The sequence below is a fragment of the Siphateles boraxobius genome, unplaced genomic scaffold (assembly GCF_051911475.1).
Source record: "Siphateles boraxobius isolate OS27281-9 unplaced genomic scaffold, OSU_SipBor_1 9, whole genome shotgun sequence".
In the NCBI taxonomy this organism is placed as follows: domain Eukaryota; kingdom Metazoa; phylum Chordata; class Actinopteri; order Cypriniformes; family Leuciscidae; genus Siphateles; species Siphateles boraxobius.
This window is the reverse complement of record NW_027509219.1, coordinates 31,112,278-31,130,954: the sequence shown is the minus strand read 5'-3', so window position 1 is coordinate 31,130,954 and position 18,677 is coordinate 31,112,278. Positions and strand designations below refer to the sequence as shown.

General features: G+C 36.5%; 1 protein-coding gene across 4 annotated transcripts in view; it reads left to right on the top strand.

The window, feature by feature from the left end:
- Positions 1–18,677, top strand: part of gripap1 (GRIP1 associated protein 1) — a 51,158-nt gene that overhangs the window by 1,263 nt on the left and 31,218 nt on the right. For 2 of the 4 annotated variants that reach the window (XM_077223111.1, XM_077223112.1), the window contains exons 3-20: positions 1,772–1,833; positions 2,132–2,158; positions 2,300–2,407; positions 3,581–3,737; positions 3,816–3,952; positions 5,305–5,353; positions 5,540–5,610; positions 6,091–6,138; positions 6,228–6,259; positions 7,248–7,295; positions 10,207–10,306; positions 10,574–10,651; positions 13,222–13,314; positions 15,437–15,571; positions 15,865–15,960; positions 16,741–16,953; positions 17,121–17,234; positions 17,528–17,605. In XM_077223111.1, the coding sequence (XP_077079226.1) occupies positions 1,772–1,833; positions 2,132–2,158; positions 2,300–2,407; positions 3,581–3,737; positions 3,816–3,952; positions 5,305–5,353; positions 5,540–5,610; positions 6,091–6,138; positions 6,228–6,259; positions 7,248–7,295; positions 10,207–10,306; positions 10,574–10,651; positions 13,222–13,314; positions 15,437–15,571; positions 15,865–15,960; positions 16,741–16,953; positions 17,121–17,234; positions 17,528–17,605 (1,646 nt within the window). The remainder of the gene's footprint in view (positions 1–1,771; positions 1,834–2,131; positions 2,159–2,299; positions 2,408–3,580; positions 3,738–3,815; positions 3,953–5,304; positions 5,354–5,539; positions 5,611–6,090; positions 6,139–6,227; positions 6,260–7,247; positions 7,296–10,206; positions 10,307–10,573; positions 10,652–13,221; positions 13,315–15,436; positions 15,572–15,864; positions 15,961–16,740; positions 16,954–17,120; positions 17,235–17,527; positions 17,606–18,677) is intronic. The other 2 variants (XM_077223113.1, XM_077223114.1) reach the window with 1 other exon arrangement.

The window sequence follows — 18,677 nt, the reverse complement described above, 5'->3', positions numbered from 1 at the left end:
TGCTTATTCAAGACAGATCAGCTGACCTGTTTGCGTCATAAAAACAGTAGATTGCAGTCTGTTATTAAAATCAGGTGTCTTATTGCACCTATTCCACTGAACTTTTAAACATTTTCTGCGGTTATTTGTAGCGCTGTATTTTAAGGATTTAAATGTCAAAACATATCTGAGGATGAAACAGATATGTTTTTGACAGCTGGAAGCACAATCAAATGAACAAAATTATTTAATTATCGAACATGTTGAAGGAGGTAGAAATATATAAAGATAAGCATACTAATTCTGTCAACCAAGTTTGAGGCCGGTTGCACCTGTTTAAGCATAGATGGCACTAAGTTACAATATACGAATGAACTAATTATTAAACTTGGTGCGAAAATGTCAACTAATATATGAGGTAAATATTTAAAGAATATCTCAGTCCTTTAGACTAGGATTTCCCAAAATGTGCAGGTTTGTTGAGTTGGTAAAAAAGCTAGTAATTAATTCTATAATAAAAATGTCAAATTAAAATCAATAAAAAATAAAAACACTTACTAAAAAAAAGATATATACATTTTTATCCATATATACCATGGATTAGAATAGAGAATCATGAAATGGAAATGTGCCGTTAAATTATTGATACAAGCTTATATTCAGTAAATATTTTAGGCCAAAGGGTTTTTACAGGCAAAAGCGTTTGGGAATCCCTGCTTTAATCTATTTTATGTGTTGTTCCAGGATACATATACTCAATGAAAATTATGGAATAAACTTTTGACAGTTATGAAATCCAAGAACATTTGAAAACAACAACTGCAAAATGTATGGAAACTAAAATGTATGACTTTTCAGATTTACTGTTTTGAAAACTGCTTATTGGTAGTGGTGGGCATATCGAGGCTTCATTGAACACTGAAACAGTTAAAGCTAATGTGCCATATTGTGTCAACACCCATCTCCACGGTAACCCCTAGTGGTCAGAACAGTGTAAATGCATCAAAAACCCAGGCCAAACATGCAAAACACCTTTTACAAATCTTGCAATTTTTTTTGAAAGTAATATCATTCAAATGCAATTATCTAATAAGATTATCAAGTGTGTATGTTCTTTTATCAATTGTCAGGGTTTGTTTTGTTTGTTCCATGAATGGCTCAGCTAACAGGCCAATAAGAGACAATTAACTATTGATTCATTTTATTTATACTAATGTCTAATTTAAACGTCTACAAAGGTATACAACTGATCAGAGATCAGGTAAAACCCACAGACACTTGTTCATTGGTTCTCAGTGACTCCTCATGATATTCTAAGTGTTTCTAATCCCTCACCCAGCGGTGAACCATTTTAATTTAAAAGTGTTTCGAAACGTTTCAAAACAGTCATGACGTAATGAAGCCTTGTTTACTGAAATCACGCGACTCTGGCAGTTTGATACACACTCTGAACCATTGATTCAGAACAAAAGATTAACGTAAAGGTTTCAAAGCTTCACGAAGCAGTGTTTTGAAATTGCCATCACTACTTATTGAATCAGTAAATGTTATATCAACTCATATTAGTTTAGAGATTGTATGACCTGTTCATCAGTGAACACATCAGTGTTCTCTAAGAAAACGTGAATTTCAAAAATGCAGGGCATTATGTTGACTAAATATTATATAGTCCTGTTAATTACTACTAACAAAATGCCTTAGCAGTTTATGCTTGTGCAGCTGTCTGTCAAAAGTGATAAATGCAAGTATATGTGTATAATTTTGTATGTTAACCTCATATTCTGTATTACAGAGCTCAACAGTGTCCGTCAGAAGACCTCGAACTTAGAGAAAGATTATATCAAAGCGCAGAAGGTAGTGTTTACCTTGATTTTTCAGCAGGTCATTGCCATGTGATAAATGTCAATTTATCACACAAGGCACTGGTCATCATGTTTGCATGAAGTGTTTAATGCAGTGATCAAAATGTAGCACAGTACATTGTGGCCATGACTTAGCAATGCCAACACTCATGAGTCTAAAAAGTGCAGTCATTGTTTCTTCATCTTGTGTACGTTGTCAAATTGAAAGAAGTTGTCCATTCACTAAGGAAATTCTTTTTTAGTTAACAGTTTAGTTTAGATAATGTTTTCTTCTTCATTTTCCCCCTTAGGCTTTGAACAAGAGCAAGAAAGCACAGGTGAGATTTCCTCTGAAAATAATTTTTTGATTTTTGACAATAATTGCTATGAATACAAATGCAATGATATGATATCCAGAGAGAGTAGTATGTGAAAAATCCCTGTCTGGTAACCATACTGTAATATTCTCTCTTTTTCAGGAGGTAGATGCCTTACTCAGTGAGAATGAAATGCTTCAGGGCAAGTTACACAGTCAGGAAGATGACTTCAGGCTGCAGAACAGCACCCTCATGCAAGAGCTGTCCAAGGTGCTGAGCACACACACATTATTGACCCCTGTCATGAACTTGAGCATGTGAACCCAGACAACTTATGCACAAGTATACCAGAAACGTATTGCTCACACACAACGTATAGCAATTAATAATGGAATACAGTAATATATCCACTTTATTTTGCAACAATGAAGTAAGCGATTTTCTGTGAATGTGTGAGATTTCTGATTCATTAGCCGCTATAGGTAAATAACTAGAAGAATGACAAAGTACAGTAAACAGTATAACTATTTATGCTACAAACCAGTGTATTAATTATGACAATACATTAAAATAATATGGTAAGAAATACCTGTTTGCAATATCAAGCAGCACAACAAGCTGTTCTGTACAGCTAAACATAACTGGAAGGGGATCTGGAAGCCTTGCACATTCCATTTACAAATGCTCGCTCCCGCTCTTACGTTGAAACTAAGGTGGATAACCAGAAGTTCGTTCACCTCACACAGTAGTCACATGGCTATAGGACAATTTAGACAGCTTTACAGCACAACTAGCTCCCTTTTATTCACGAAAGACTCAATATACACTACCTTTCAAACGTTTGGGGAAGAAGTTTGTTATGCTTAATAAAAAAATATAGTAATATTGTGAAATATTATTATTGTTTATTATTATGTTTTCTATTTACATATATTTTAAAATGTAATTTATTCCTGTGATCAAAGCAGAATTTTCCTCATCATTACTTCAGTCTTCAGTGTCACATGATCCGTAAGAAATCATTCTAATGTGCTAATTTGTTGCTCATGTAACATTTCTTTTTATTATTGATGTTGAAAACAGTTAAATATTTTTGTGAAAACCGTGATACAATATTTTCATGATTCTTTTTTAAAACATGAATATTTTGTAACATTGTAAATGTCTTTACTCTCACTTTAATGTCATTTTACTGTTAGTTCAATGTATTCTTGCTGAATAAAAGCAGTAATTTATTTAAAAAAAAAAAAAAAAATCTTACTACTCCTAAACTTTTAAATAGTAGTGTAAGCGCTTTAACACAAGTTGCATGTCATGGATGATGCTACTTGCGTTGAACACAACACAGAGTCTCTACCTTTGTGCCCATTATCTGATGTCACACCAGAATCATATGAGTTTTTATTTGTCTGTTTTCTGATCTGTTGCCGTGTGTTGGTGTAGTTATGTTCCCAGATTGAGCAGTTAGAGTCGGAGAATCGAGGATTAAGGGAGGGTCAAGGTTTGGAAAGACCCGTCTCGAGCCCCACCTCCGTTCCAGTAGATGCTGAGCTCCTGCGGCTTCAGGCTGAAAACTCTGCCCTGCAGAAGAAATTGACAGGTGAGAGGAGCTCATGCATACTCTCACAAACACTTTAGGATAAGAATGATGATTCGGGATTGATGTGTGTTTATGCAGCTCTTCTAGAGCGTGCAGATGTTACTGATGGAAAAGCAGCGCTCATCGATGGAACGGCCGGCACTAATGGTGTCCAATCAGATGCCAGCGGTCACAGTGATGAACCTTCTGCTCCACGAAGTGATCAGATTGATCAGGTAACAGATAATAGGTTTCTATCTCATCAGGGTTGGGATGCTGGTCCATACAGTGGAGGTTTTGAATGAGAGAACCAATAAAAATGAAATGTCCACAGCTTCTGATGGGATAATAATTGCACAATGTCCATGTCACAGTGCAGCAAAACCAGAACTCTCAGATGACTATCAGTGAAGCCCACTACTTTGCAAGCGAGTGATTGGCATGCGTCTCGTTGTGTTTGTGACATTTTTCAAGGTTTGAACTGTTGGATATACTTAAGCAACTTTCTAAAATACAAGTTTGAATTTAGGTAAACAAGTTGCAGTCAGGGTATCCTGACAGTTTCAGAGCGAATCAATTATTCAGCTACGCAGTGCTGCACTTTTCGTCTGGAGGAGTTTGTTGGAGTTCACTGAGGTCATGTTTAATGCAGGGGCTACAGATGCTTCGTGAACTGTGGCCAGACACAGCAGAGACACCACCATCAGCTTTTTCTGTGAGATCAGCCCTGTAAAGATAAAAGGGTAAAAGGGAATGGAAGGATAGAGAACTGAGTCTAGTGTTTGACAACCACACCCCATTGATTAGCATTACCAAATTTGATCAAATGAGGGCTGCTGCTAAACGGTTATACTTTAAATAGTTTTGTAACTTTTTTGAAACATTCCCAACTGATTTTAACTTAATGTGGTGCAGAATATCCAGCGGAAGATAATGTAGAATGGGACTTTATTTTACCCTTCATGATTTGATTAATGGACGAAAAGTAGGTTATGATGTTTTTGGTTAATATATTTTCCCAGCCTGCATGTCCTTGCTTTAAATCATTAGTAAAGATTTATAAGGGTCTGTTCACACAAAACATATATTTGCATTAAAAAAATGTGAGAGCAGGGCAGTGAATAAAAAAAAATGGTTATGGGATGTGTTTTTAAGAGTTTAACTATTGACTTGACGCTTCATTCTAAAAACGCAGCATAAATGTGCAAAAGATGCTAGACACAAGCACTACGGTCAATGACATCCATGAAGCGCATGTTTGTTTACAAAGTAAAACAATGGAAAACCAGCACAATAAAATCCAATGTGTTCTATATTTCTTTTCATTAGAATAACTTGGATCATTTACAATAAGTCTGGGAACATTTATTAAACAAGTAATTGGGTTTATTTTCATTTGCATTGTGGTTTAGGTTTGGTTTGGTGTCGAAAATCAGCTTTCATAAAGTGCTTTCCTTTCAACATTAAGTGATTTCTGCATTTACCGGGGTTTTATATATCTTGCCACTATGTAGAACCTGCTGTAAAAATCCTTTGTGAACAAGAGTTCATTTTCACAGTGTTTTTTTTTTTGTCTCCTGTTCTGTAGGCCGAAGTGCAACGCGTCAAACCGGAACAGCGAGATAATGAACTGAGCGGTGAGTACATCTTTCTGACAACTTCCTTTTAAAGTTGTGACTTTATCAAACTCACTTAAGAGTTATCGGAGTAGAACCAAAGGAGGTTTTGTTATGGATCTTCAAATAGCAGCACAATGGTATGACTTTGACTGAGCATCAGTTGAACACTTCTCAAACTCAAGATATTTTAACGCTGGGTTTCAGAGGTGGCATTAAAGCTTCAAACGGAAATGGAGGAGAAATGCTTACTGAGGGAACAACTCCAGACACTAGAGGTAACAACATTAGTTTTACCCTCTAAATACCCAGGACGGCAGAAAAAAGACAAAAGGACTGAATGCTACGATTCATTTAGCTGATGAGTGTATATTTTTACCCTCACCGTGGGTGCTAATTTTTGAGACATTCATTCTCACCTTGCACCAGAGAATACTTCCACATCTATGATGAAACGTCCTTTTTGGAGGTTTAAATGTTTCAAATGTTTTCTCAGAGGCAGATAATAGAATGTTTTGGAAGGTTGGATATATTTTTTTTTTTCAGGTTTATCATCATGTTTTATATATTACATTTTAATTACATGGAAATTACATTTATCATGCATTAAATATTGTATTTTCATAAAATTTATCTGACTTTGATTATTCACTTTTTCAAAGATCAAACTGATTATTTTTCTATTTTTATGTTTATTCATATTTTATTCCCCATACAAAAGACTTTTATTGTTTTAATGCATTTCCTTTCATTTTCAGATGTCCAAACAGACAGGCATCACAAAACTACAAGAAGAAAATGCTAAAGTTAGTGTTACAAGTCTGTTTCATATAGCATGTGTGCTCGATGATAAAAAATGACAAGTGATAATGGTATTGTGTTTTTCTTTAATTAGTTGTCTGATAAGTTGAAGAAAAAACAAGAGAGGTAAGTGCTAATTACTTTTATGTTTTATTTTTTCATACTATGTGTTCAGCTCTTTCATATTAAAGGGATAGGTCATCCAAAAATGAAAAAGATTAAAAATATATATATATATTTCTCCTTTTTTATTCTAAAGGCATTAGAATAACACCAGGGTGAGTTAATAATTACTGAATTTAAATTTTTGGGTTAACTATCCCTTTAAGTACATTTAATGTACATAATACAAAACTGGAAATGAAACATTTCTTTATGGCCCAATGTTATTTAATATATTCAGACATATTAATTATTTTTAAAATTAAGATTATTTTGCTATTTTTTTCTGTCACTTTGTATTTCTTACATATATAGTTTTTAAAATATAAAAAATATTCATATACATATATAAAATATAAATATATAAAATTTATATAAATATATAAAATATTCATTTCTTTACGGTAGTTTTTTTAATGAGGGGAAAATGACTGAGTGCACCTTTGAACCTGTGTCAGACTGCAACTTGCGATGATTAATTGAAGGCAGTGATAGATTGATTTCATGTAAAACCGGCTGAAATATGGAAGAATGAAAGTTTAAGACAGTATTAATGGACAATGTTCCATTTGAACACCTTATCTTCTGAAGTACAAGATAAATTACTTTCAATCCTCCATTTAACTCCACGATAAGTCCACGATACACTCTTCCTCTGTGCAGTAACCAATCAAAACTCTCCGTGTGATGACATCATGCCTTAGCGTTCCATCCCTAGTGCTGTGCTAACTCAGCTGTGGCCTTGCGACAGTCACTGTGTCAGTGTAATGAGTCTGAACGTGAACTTGTGCTGGCACTCGCTGTAGACTGCTGTTTCAGCACAGACTGCATGCCTCTGGTCAACACAGGGCCTGTTTACCCTGAGCAGGAGATGCTGCCTGTTATTTATCACTGCTGTGTGGAGGTTTTTAGGGCCAATAAGGATTCAAGTCTCTTTATGCTTGCCTTACAGCTTCCAGCGGCTACAAGTTGAGAAGGAAGCACTTTACAATGACAGCAGGTGAGAAAGACAAGCCAGCAGAGCAGTTATTTTGCGACAGGGACTGCCTGCTTTTTAGCACCTTGAGTTCTAGAAATGTATTTTTCATTTATGTTCTCAATGAGGAGTTATAAACCTTGAACCCTATTGTAAAAAATAGTTTTTAACAAAAAAACAAGCAGGAGTATGAGCCTCTGTATGTCTTATGGGAGAACGAACTACTCACTTGAACTACTATTTGATTCAGGATTGTGGGTGGTGTAGTACTTCTGAATTAATTGAGGAGTGCACACTAACTCTGTTGCAAATCCATTGATTTCAATGGAGAAATCTAATTTGCTATAATCCAGCTTGATTTTAAACTGATCCGTACTTTCTTTACTTCCTGCACAGATCATACACATTTACAGGTGCTGGTCAACGAATTAGAATTATTTTAAATAGTGCAATCATGAAATTCTTTGAATGCATTTTTTGTGCAGAAAGCAAATCAGGTGTTCACCGCACCTGTCCTACTCGTTAGACTAATCACAGAACTCGTTATCTGGAAAAAAATTTGCTCAGCTGAGCTTTCCAAAAGGCCCATTTAGGCCATTTAACTGTGACACTGTTGTTTTATTGAATTAGAATAATGGTGAAAGCGTTTCATTGAATTAGAATAAATGCTCAAATTTTTGTTTTCTGTGAAGAGTGTTCACTGTGCAGTATAAAGTCAGGGTTGAGTAGAATTTCTAAGTTGTAAAATCAATCATGGGTAAGCAGTGCGACCTCTCAACCGGAATAGTGGCTCAAATTCAAGCCCTTCGCCAACAAGGCTTGACCCAAACTAAAATTGCTGAGCAGCTCGGCATCAGCCAGTCTTCCGTCTGCAAAGCTCTCAAGAAAAACTGCAGCAAGCGCACCAACTGTTCCGGCGTCCGAAAAACTTCTGCTCGCGACAACAAGCAGCTGAGAAAGATCGCAGTCAGCAACCGGTTCAAGTCCACTTCCGAGCTCACCGACTTGTGGAACAAGCAGACCGGCGCTGACGTCTCCAGATCAACCACTTACCGTCGTCTGCGCGAACTCGGCTTCAAATCTCGCGTTCCAGCAGTAAAACCGATGCTGAACAAGAAACAAATGGTGAAACGGCTGAAGTGGGCCAAAGAACACGGCGAGTGGACTGCTGAAGACTGGCAGAAAGTGGTCTTCAGTGACGAATCACGCTTCTGCATCTCCTTCGGTGACCAAGGTCCTCGTGTCTGGCGTCGTGGTGGCGAAACCTACAACCACGAGTGCGTGAAAAGATCCGTCAAGTTTCCCCAGAGCGTTATGGTCTGGGGATGCATATCCGCTCGAGGTGTAGGGAAACTCTGCTTCCTCAAGAAGACTGTCAATGCTGCCGTATATCAAGATGTTCTGGAAACGTTCCTGATTCCGACTGTTGAGGAACAGTTCGGCGAAGAAGACTTCATATTTCAACAGGATCTTGCACCGGCTCATGCGGCAAAGTCGACCAAAGATTGGTTCACTAAAAAACAGCTTGAAGTTTTGGCATGGCCGGCCAACTCGCCTGACCTCAATGTCATTGAAAGCCTTTGGGCCATCGTCAAGCGGAAAATTCGCGACAGAAAGCCTACTACGCTGGACCAACTGAAGCAGAACATCGCCACTGCCTGGGAAGCTGTGAGTGCGGAAACTTGCGACAAGCTGGTCAAATCGATGCCGCGGAGACTTCAGGCAGTCATACAAGCCAAAGGGGCAGCCACAAAATACTGAGAAAGTGATGATTGTAATTATAATAAAAATTATTGCAATTCAATGAAACGCTTTCACCATTATTCTAATTCAATAAAACAACAGTGTCACAGTTAAATGGCCTAAATGGGCCTTTTGGAAAGCTCAGCTGAGCAAATTTTTTTCCAGATAACGAGTTCTGTGATTAGTCTAACGAGTAGGACAGGTGCGGTGAACACCTGATTTGCTTTCTGCACAAAAATGCATTCAAAGAATTTCATGATTGCACTATTTAAAATAATTCTAATTCGTTGACCAGCACCTGTATATCCATTTGGTGCCTTTTAAATTAAGTGGGGTTTTGTGTGCTTTTTTTTGGATATTACCTTTCATGTAGTGTGTAATATAGCTGTGAATGTAAAAGGTCTGCAAAGTTTCAAAGATCCAGTTATTGATAGAGTAAAAGAGTTATTGTCTCCCAAAAGAAAGAAACTATTCTGAACTGCTTGAAACAAGTCATCAATAATTCTAGTCTTAGTTCCTGTACGAACCTATGTATGTAACAAATTTGCATAATGCCAGCCTATGATTTTCATTTGCTGCCCGTGAACAACGTCTACTTTGACCTACCCCCAAACACTGTAGTTGTAACTGGGGGCTGGTAGAGTTTGGTTTGTGTTGTCGACATGTCTACAAGATGCTGTTTTCAGCACTGCAAATCCACTTTGCACGGACTTCCAAATGATAAGGAAGTGATTGAATTGATACAGTAAAACTGACACCATCGTTACTGTTCTTGTAACTGTATCTGAGGAAGCCAACTGAGCTGAAATTCAGATATGGTAATGGATGTTTCGTTTTCGACATGCGCTGTAAGCGGTAGACCAATCACAACAGACTGAGCAATCTGACCAATCAGAGCAGAGAGTTAGGAGAAACAAAATTAGGAGCCTTTATAATAGCATGATATGGGAACTTCTTGAAAATGCTAAACATTTATTTCGCTGTGAGGATTTTGAATGGCATTTTTACTTATGGAAACCAGTTCTATACTACATCTGTTCCCATGGTGTCATTTATTCTCTCCTGTAATGTTTTTTTCCTATGGAATTTGCTGTTTTATTTTGGTATTCATTTCGTAATACCTGAAAATAGACACTACAACACATTATTCACATCAAACCCCTGATAGCATATGATGCGTTTGTTTCTACAGGACTAAAATTGAAGAGATCCAACAGAGGAAAGAGGAGGATCTCAAATCCATAAACCTTCGTGTGCAGAAATTGCAGGCAGATTTAATGACCGCCAACCAGGTGAGATCCGCTCAGGCCCGCCCTGCCAAATTCTTCAATATTTAATTGTTGCACATCGCAGAGGGCTATCGATATATTGCCGCTAAGGGAGTATGATGATAAACATTTGCAAACCCTTGGGAGTAGGCTAAAGACTGCATCAGTGCTTCAGCATTAGACTCTGGCACTGAGGAAATAATGGACTGTAGACACACTGCTGCATCCATCACTGTCATACTAAAAATGCATTGAATCTTCCTGCCTGATGGTTTGTGTGTGTGATTTCAGAACGTCACTGAACTGAAGGAGCAGTTGCAGAGCAAACAGAAAGAGCATGAGATGGCCATCCATGCGCTCAAAGATCAGGTAGCTGTGTCCTCCTTTTACATGATCAGCAAACCTGTTTAGTTTTATGTATGTTTGGGTTGGTGGTATGCTACTGTCTTTTTTTGTAAGTTCAGTTTTTACTTGACTTTGTTTTTCCAGTATGATGAATTTCAGAAGGTTCATTTTTGCTCGAGATTGGTTAAAAATGTGTAATAAACATTAATTTCTGAGATGGTCATGTGACAACGATATTGCATGTTACCGTTTAAAATGTTCAGCATAGCATTCTGTAGTGTAGTATACAGTTCATACTGCAGGTTGTGCTAGTATTTCAGTCCAAACATCGCCAAAGGCACTAAAAGGAAGAATACAGAAGATTAATAGTTGGTTAAAATGTTCATTTAGCATTTCTTTTAAAGTTTATTCCATCACAGATGGTCGTTAGTGCATCTCCAGATAACTAATCTGCAATTTCCACATCTGCTGGTTGGCTGTTTACTAACAGGTTTATAAAAGAGAGAAAGCAGACAATTAATCTGCATAAATTGAGTGTGATTTTAATGATAATGGTCCTACAGATTCAATTAAATAAACCGTAAAAGGCTCATGTGGGTGTTGTTATCGGCGTGGAACACAATTTTTATTGTTCAACTTAAAAAAAAATCAAATAATGAAAATTGGACTTTGTTTTTTTAAATGGCAGGAGGCACTTTTATGATTATTTAGCTGTTTTCGTTCTCAGCTCTGTTTCAAAATGCAGTTTAGCTTCGCTTTTCAGTCTTAAAATTAGTTATCCAGTTAGATCAACCAGAAAGAAAAATTCTGTTCTCATTTCCTCGCCATCATTTCATTCCAGACCTGTATGACGTTCTTTCTTCTGTGGAAGTCGAGAGAAGTTTAACAGGATGTCTTGGGTGTTTTTTCTCTATCCAGTGAAAGTGAATGAAGACCGATCATTATTAAACTCCAAAAATGACAAAACAGCATCATAAAAATAGGACTTAGGACTTTTGCTTTATATTCAGTGATTTCTAGAGTCAGATGATAACTATGTGAGAGGAACAGACTGAAATTCAAAAAGTGGTCAATTGGTCATTCATCAATAATCTTCCCCTCAGGTGTAGCTTTGGAATGCCATTCACACTTCTTCATATTCACTCATGGCTTTTTATTTTAATTGACTTTGAGCCTGGAGTGCAGTATATTTAAATATTCATGAATGCCAACAATGATTTTTGCAACTCTTTGAGGGCAAACATTTCAACTAATATGTCTCAAAGTAATTAAATATGAATTAAAAAAACGTGAAATATAGTTTTTAACTTTTTGGGGCTTCACTTTAATTGTGCATTGAAAAGAGAAGTGTAAACCTTCTCAAAGTGTCTCCTTTTATGTTTAAAGAGAGTTAATTTTTGAGTAAACTTAAACTATCCCTGAACTGGAAGACATCTTTACTGTGACCCACCAGTCTTTCTGCTGATAGCAAACTCTTTGTGCTCAAGGAGAAGTTGGAGAAGTTTATAATTACCCAGAGAGCAGTCTGTTTAATTGAACATTTCTGGACGATGGTGCTCAGGATCAGCGGAGTAATTAAGGATTAGTGGGGCTCAGTGCCGGTGGCTGAGGGGCACTCGCGCTCTGCAGGGTCCCCTGAGGGAAGGGCCCCTTATATGACGCTGTCGGCCCCACTGCAGGTCCCGACACCACAAATGGCTTTCACTTCCTCCATGAGGTCACAAATCTTAATTAAACAGCTACCTCTAATGTGCAACAAGCAGATAAGGATGAAGAACCACCCTATTCTGTTTTTCCATTCAGAACTGCTTGACTGGGTCTCTTCTGTTTGATGTGGAGTTTCTAACTCGGCCTGTTTTCTTCTCTCTTCTTTTCACTTGTTTTGGGCGTTCTGCTTTCTCTATCTCTTGCCCTTGTTCACCCGCTTGGGCTTTATTCTTTTTAAAACTCCCCCCACATTCCCATGCTGTTATTGAACATGTCGTCATTCATCCTTCACATCAATTTCTTTCTCTGCAAATGTTCCCTTCCTCATTGCCTTTTCTTTTTCCCGTTTCTTGTTCATGATTTTTTTTGTACTTTTTTTCATAAAATTGAATCTTTTTTGTTCATTTGAATTTTTTTTTTCTTATTCCGTCATGCTTTTGCTTTTTCTTTTTGTTTGTTATTCTGTATTTTTTATTTTATAAAATGTTCCTATTCTTATTATTTTATTTTGTATATTCTAATGTTTTCTTTGTTCATTATTTCATTATTTTTACATTATTTAATTTTTTTGTTCATTCTCTTATGTTTAATTGGTCTTTTATTCTTTCATGTTGTTGCTTTTTTTCTTTTTCTTTTTTTTTCTTTTATTCTATTTTTTACTTTTATATTTTGTATTTTTCAAATATTATCTTTTTTAATATTTCATTCATTCTAATGTTCTTAATTTTTTTTAACATTCTTTCTTTGTACTCTTGTTCTTTTATTTGTTTGTTCTTTCATTCAATATTTCATTTGTTCTTTATTCTTTCATTCTTTCATCTTTATGTTCTGCTTTATTCTTTTCTCTGTCTCTCGTGGGGTGGTTTTATGTTTGGGCGGAGCTACAGGTAGCGTGTCAGAGCGCGGTCAGTCAGGAGCAGGTGGAGGGCATGCTGACTGAGAACGATGCCCTCAGAACAAATCTAGCGGCCCTAGAACAGGTACCTGACCATGATACAGCATCACGACCTTCATCAACCCCAGTTCCTGCATCCTCTTAACTCAATGACCATGTCTGGTCTAACACACACACATGCTCTTTGTACCATTAACTGTTAAAATACACATGTACTAATAGCACTTTCACCAGCTTTAATGCTATTCCCTATGTACAAATCACTTTCAGTTTACGCCAGTTTGTTTGATGCCATACTTTCTTCTAATGCCTTCTCTTAAAAAAAGTGCCAATATTTAAATAACTATTAATGGTGGTTCATATAGATACATTGTTTTGCTTTAAGATCTTGTTTTTCGTTGTTGTTGTAATTTCTATTCACAAATTCAGACCGTGTGACTAGTGCCTTACGGAAGTATGGCTGTGTGAAAACTTAAAACAGAAGTTATAAGTTAACAGTCATATTTAAATACTGTGCTTATCCATTGCTGATTAGATTCCTTACAAAGTATAGTTCATTACTGAATACAAATTACAAAACTGTCGTTAGTAATTGGGAAGTGCTCGAAGCCGAATACCTTAATCGGAAAGGCATGGATATAGTGGCTTCAAAACGAATAACGAATTCAACCGAATAATGTTCAGCAGACTATTATTTAACATTTAGTATTATTGTTTTAATTAGAAGATATTTCAATACATTTTATAATTATAATAAAAGAAGAATTCGCTATACAAGTCTTATTTGTTAAATGAAAACTGAAGGAAACTGACATAATAACGATAAGAAAGAGAATGAACATAAGAAAGAAATGAACATAATAACATTTAAAACGGTCTTCTCGTGTAATTTCACAAACTTCCGGTTAAAGCCCTGCCCACTTCTGGATTTATCCAAATACAGATACAAATAATTTAAAGACTGATATGGATTCAGATATTGGCCCTGCTGCACACCCCTGGTTAGTAATGTAATTTATTACTTATTACATTACACATTTCAGATAATATAATTTGACTACTTTTAGATTACTTTGGACCTTACTCTTAGCCTTAACTTGTTTATCACATATTTGAATAGGATAATCTTGTATATTGATAGAAATACAAAGTGGAACACAAAAGATTGTTGAAAAATTGTCATCAACAAAATGAAGTGCATTAAACATTACACTACACCACATCAGGGTTTCCCAAAATGGGTTTTTTGAAGGAACTGCAGGGGGATTGTAAGTTTATGAAAAGGTAATAATTAATTAAATCATAAAAATGTAAAAAAAATCTAAATAAAACACAAAAAGATAAAATATTTTGTTAATGCTGTGTGGCCTCTGACTTGTGTAATTCCACAAAACTAGAAGACTTTCTGAACATACATAAGCAATAGGCTGTTTTAGAAATGAAAATTTAAAAGATTAAAATGAATGAATGAGAATCAACAAATGATGAATAATTTACTGCCATTTTGTGAATATTAAGTAATCCTTTAACCAATAAAAATGTAACTAGTCTGATTATAAGTATTTTAAAATGTAATATAATTACAAGTGTACAGTATATACATTTTGGAACCCTGTTTGCGTTATCCAGATTACCAGCCAAACTCATTATGCTTATTTATTTTATCCAAAGTAACTTACAATGTATTTAAGGTATATTAGCATTTCTATGTGCACTTCCTGGGAATAAAACCCATTACCCATTGTGAGCAATGACTAAATATTAATATTTAAATAAATATGAATAATTTAATTTGTACTCCAGAAGCATAAGGTTTATTTGGCAGGGCTTCCACTCCACTTTAACCCTGATTGAGGTTTTGAAAACTTTTCCATGTCTAATATATTGCTTTCCATGCATGTAGTACTTGTGCTAGCCTAGATATTTTGTTTATATATGTTCACACATACATGCATCTGTTCATTTATGTATATTGCATCATGCATGAATGTTTATACTTCGCTTTAAAGCACTCATGGGTACATTTATATTGATATTGAATTCTGCATTGTGCTGAATTGCATTTCTCAGCTGTTCTCTGGTGGTAAGCTCTTTCTGCTCCTTCTTAACTCTTCTGTTGTCATTTTCTCGCTGATAGACTGAGGAAGACTTAATTCAGTTGTCCTGGGTTCTTTAAATATCTGAAACTCAGTGTGTGTTTTTCACAGATCCAAACAGTGAAGACTCAGGAACTGAATTTGTTGAGAGAGCAAAACCTTGCTCTCAACGCAGAACTTCAGCAGAGACGTACAGAACAGGAGAGCTTCCTGGCGCAGAGAGATGATCTCAACTCACAGCTACAGGTATTTTGGTACCTGTTCAATTTTTAAACCACATAGAAAGGCATTTGCAACAATTAAACATTGTATTTCTGTGTAAAATGCTATTTGATTGGATAGGAAGCATATTAGGCTATAATATTATTAGTTAATATAATTTTTCCCTGCTCACTGCAGAAAAGTCCAATCGTTTTGGAGATTAAGAAAGTCCATTCTGATGAAAGTTTTTTTTTAAATGCTAAAAAATATTATTAAACATAGTAAAAAACTTTGCATTCAGATTATAAATAAAAATGATTTAACTTCTTGGTGATCAGGAGTCAAACCGAGCGAATAGTCGACTTTTGGAGCAGCTCACTGAACTTGGCCTGGAGAAGGACAAGCTACAGCAGGAGTTAGAGGAGGCCAGAAAGGTGATGCACACATCTGATCATTTCACAATTCAGTAAATTCCCACTGCAGCAGGTGAAAGTAGTTAAACGTTTGGTGCACTCAACATCTGTCACGTCATTTAAGCTTCTTTAGTGAGTCAGTGCACTCTGCTCGTTCTTCCATCAGTTAATACTCTGATCTTTTGACTATCATAATGACTTTATTAATGTCAAATCGGATTTAGACACAAATGGGCTCTGGAAGATTCACCTTTTTTTTGTGCACTTTTTCTTCTTCTTCCCTCTAAAATCTGTAATGTTAGTCAATGTTTCTTGCTCCTAACCAGTTTTCACACTTTTACATGATCATTTATCTCTGTCTTTCTGACCTTTTGATTTAATCATCCCGAATGAACATAGTTTTTGAATGAACATCACTTAAATTCAATACAAAAATACTATCATGATTTAGAAATAAATGCTCTTACATAAAAATCAGTTTGAGAATAACTGCCTTTGGAGTGACTTTGTGCTGAAACCGCAACGTTACACGCTAAAGAAAGTTGAAAATGTAAAAAAAAGAAAGCATAATATGACCTCTTTAAATTCAAGCTTGTCTATAGCGTTCTTTATATAAAGTAATTGAGATTTCTATCTGTCTATATACCCATTATCTTAATACCAGTTGTTGAAGAAGATAGTGCCTTATGTTTTACAAACAGTCTTATGCTTTAAGAAAAATATGTTATTGAATCTTGATAATGACTGGACCTTTGAAACGACATATTTTATTCAAAACTAAATACCACACTGTTCTCTCAGACTGCAGATAAGCGTAAGGTCATGCTGGATGAACTGGCCATTGAGATTGCGCAGGAGAAATCTCGTCAAAAAGAGGAACTGGGCAACGTGCGTTTGCAGCATGAGAAGGAGGTGCTGAGCATCAGGGGACGCTACGAGAAGGAGCTCCGCGGCCTCCACGAGGACAAGAACCGCATGGAAGAGGAGATTCGCTCACAGCTACGAGATGAGAAAGTAAGAAACCTTTCTGGGCCGGTAACTGTAAGTTTGTAGGTCGAGACATGAACTTTCAATAAAGCACTTAACCTCAGGTTGCTCCCGGTGGATTGTCTCTGTACAAAGTGTACTTTGGACAAAAAGGATCTGCTAAATTTCCATTCTCAATTGTATTTTATTTTTAGGCTCGTACCAAAGAGCTGGAGGGTCTTCAGCCGTATGTAGAGGAGCTGAAAGCTCAGGTTCAGTCTATGGAGGGGACGAAGGGCTGGTTTGAACGCAGACTCAAGGAAGCCGAGGTGCTGTGTGTTTACAGCCATCTCTCACTGCAGAGCAATGCCAGAGATGGAAACTGTCTTTTGTTGTTTACGTCTGGTTACATCAGTATCATTCTGACCACATGATGTCAGTGTTGTTTTTGTCGTTACCATGTTACAGACTTTAAAATGCAAGAAAGGTGAAAAGAAGAGCATTTTTAATGGATTTATTTTTATATAAAAATAAAACAAAATGCAGCAGCATCAATCTTAAAACTGTCACTCTTTGATTTGTAGTTGATTTATATTTTCGATGCTGTGTGTGTTGTGAGCAGGAAACCATGGAAAAGAACAAACTGGACCATGCAGAAGAGATCCAGCGGGTACAGAAAGATCACACAGGCCAACTGCAGGTAAACTGCATGTGATGATAAAAACACATTTGTGTGTTTAACAACTCTTAATGGATTACAGTAGGCTAAAGCAGATGAAGTAATAAGCAGAAAAGCTATATATAGCAGATCTTGTCTTTATGGCAGATTTGTTGTCTTCAAACATATTCTCAGAAACCCTCACATCAGAAGGCTTTATTCTGTCATGTCTCATTGAGTTGATGGATGCTTGCTGTACATAGAATTTTATTAAATGAGCTTAAAAGACTTAGCTTGGATGCCAGCTGAAATTAGCCACAACATTTGAGGGGGTGAAGTTCGGTCTGGACTTGATCAATTGTGGAGCAAGTATGCCCAAACCAAAGCTGTTTGGACCAATCAAATTGTCAGGGCGGGCTTTATACGATGATGGACAGATAATCAATAGTAACGTAATCATCCACGTCACCAAAGAGCGCTTGGGTTGAATTCGTTTACAACAAAGAATGGCTGCCGCTGGAGAATTTAGATGTGTAGATTCAGCCATCGCTTCTGTTATAGAAGATGTAGACATCGCATTCATTTTAAAAGAGGAACAGAGAACCCCGATCAAGGCATTTTGTTTTTGCCGTCCTTCCTACGGGATTCGGCAAAAGTTTAATTTGTCAGCTGGCCCCGATGGTCGCTAAGAAGATGGGGCGCAATGAAAACCCTGTGGTCATTGTTGTTTCTGTGTACACTCCGTCTATCTGTAAATTCTTTTTACAACACCGGCAAAAATAGTTTACACTCATCTTCTTCCAGCGTGCGTGCAGTTGAGTTATGTTGACTATGCGTCTCTCAACATATGTCATTTACTCCGTCGCTCTGATTGGTTGTAGGTCTATCCAATTGTGTGCCGAGGCATTTTCTTTCCTGGTTCAGTTGAAACACACCCCATAATCACAGCCCAATGGACCAGTATCAGACTCACATTCGAAAAATGAATACGCTTTAGATCGATCAAAACACGCACAACCAGACTCATGAACAGTTTTTATCCCAATCAGGATAATGAACCATGAACTGAAACTACATCCTCAAATTATTACCACAAGACATTCTTGACATGATA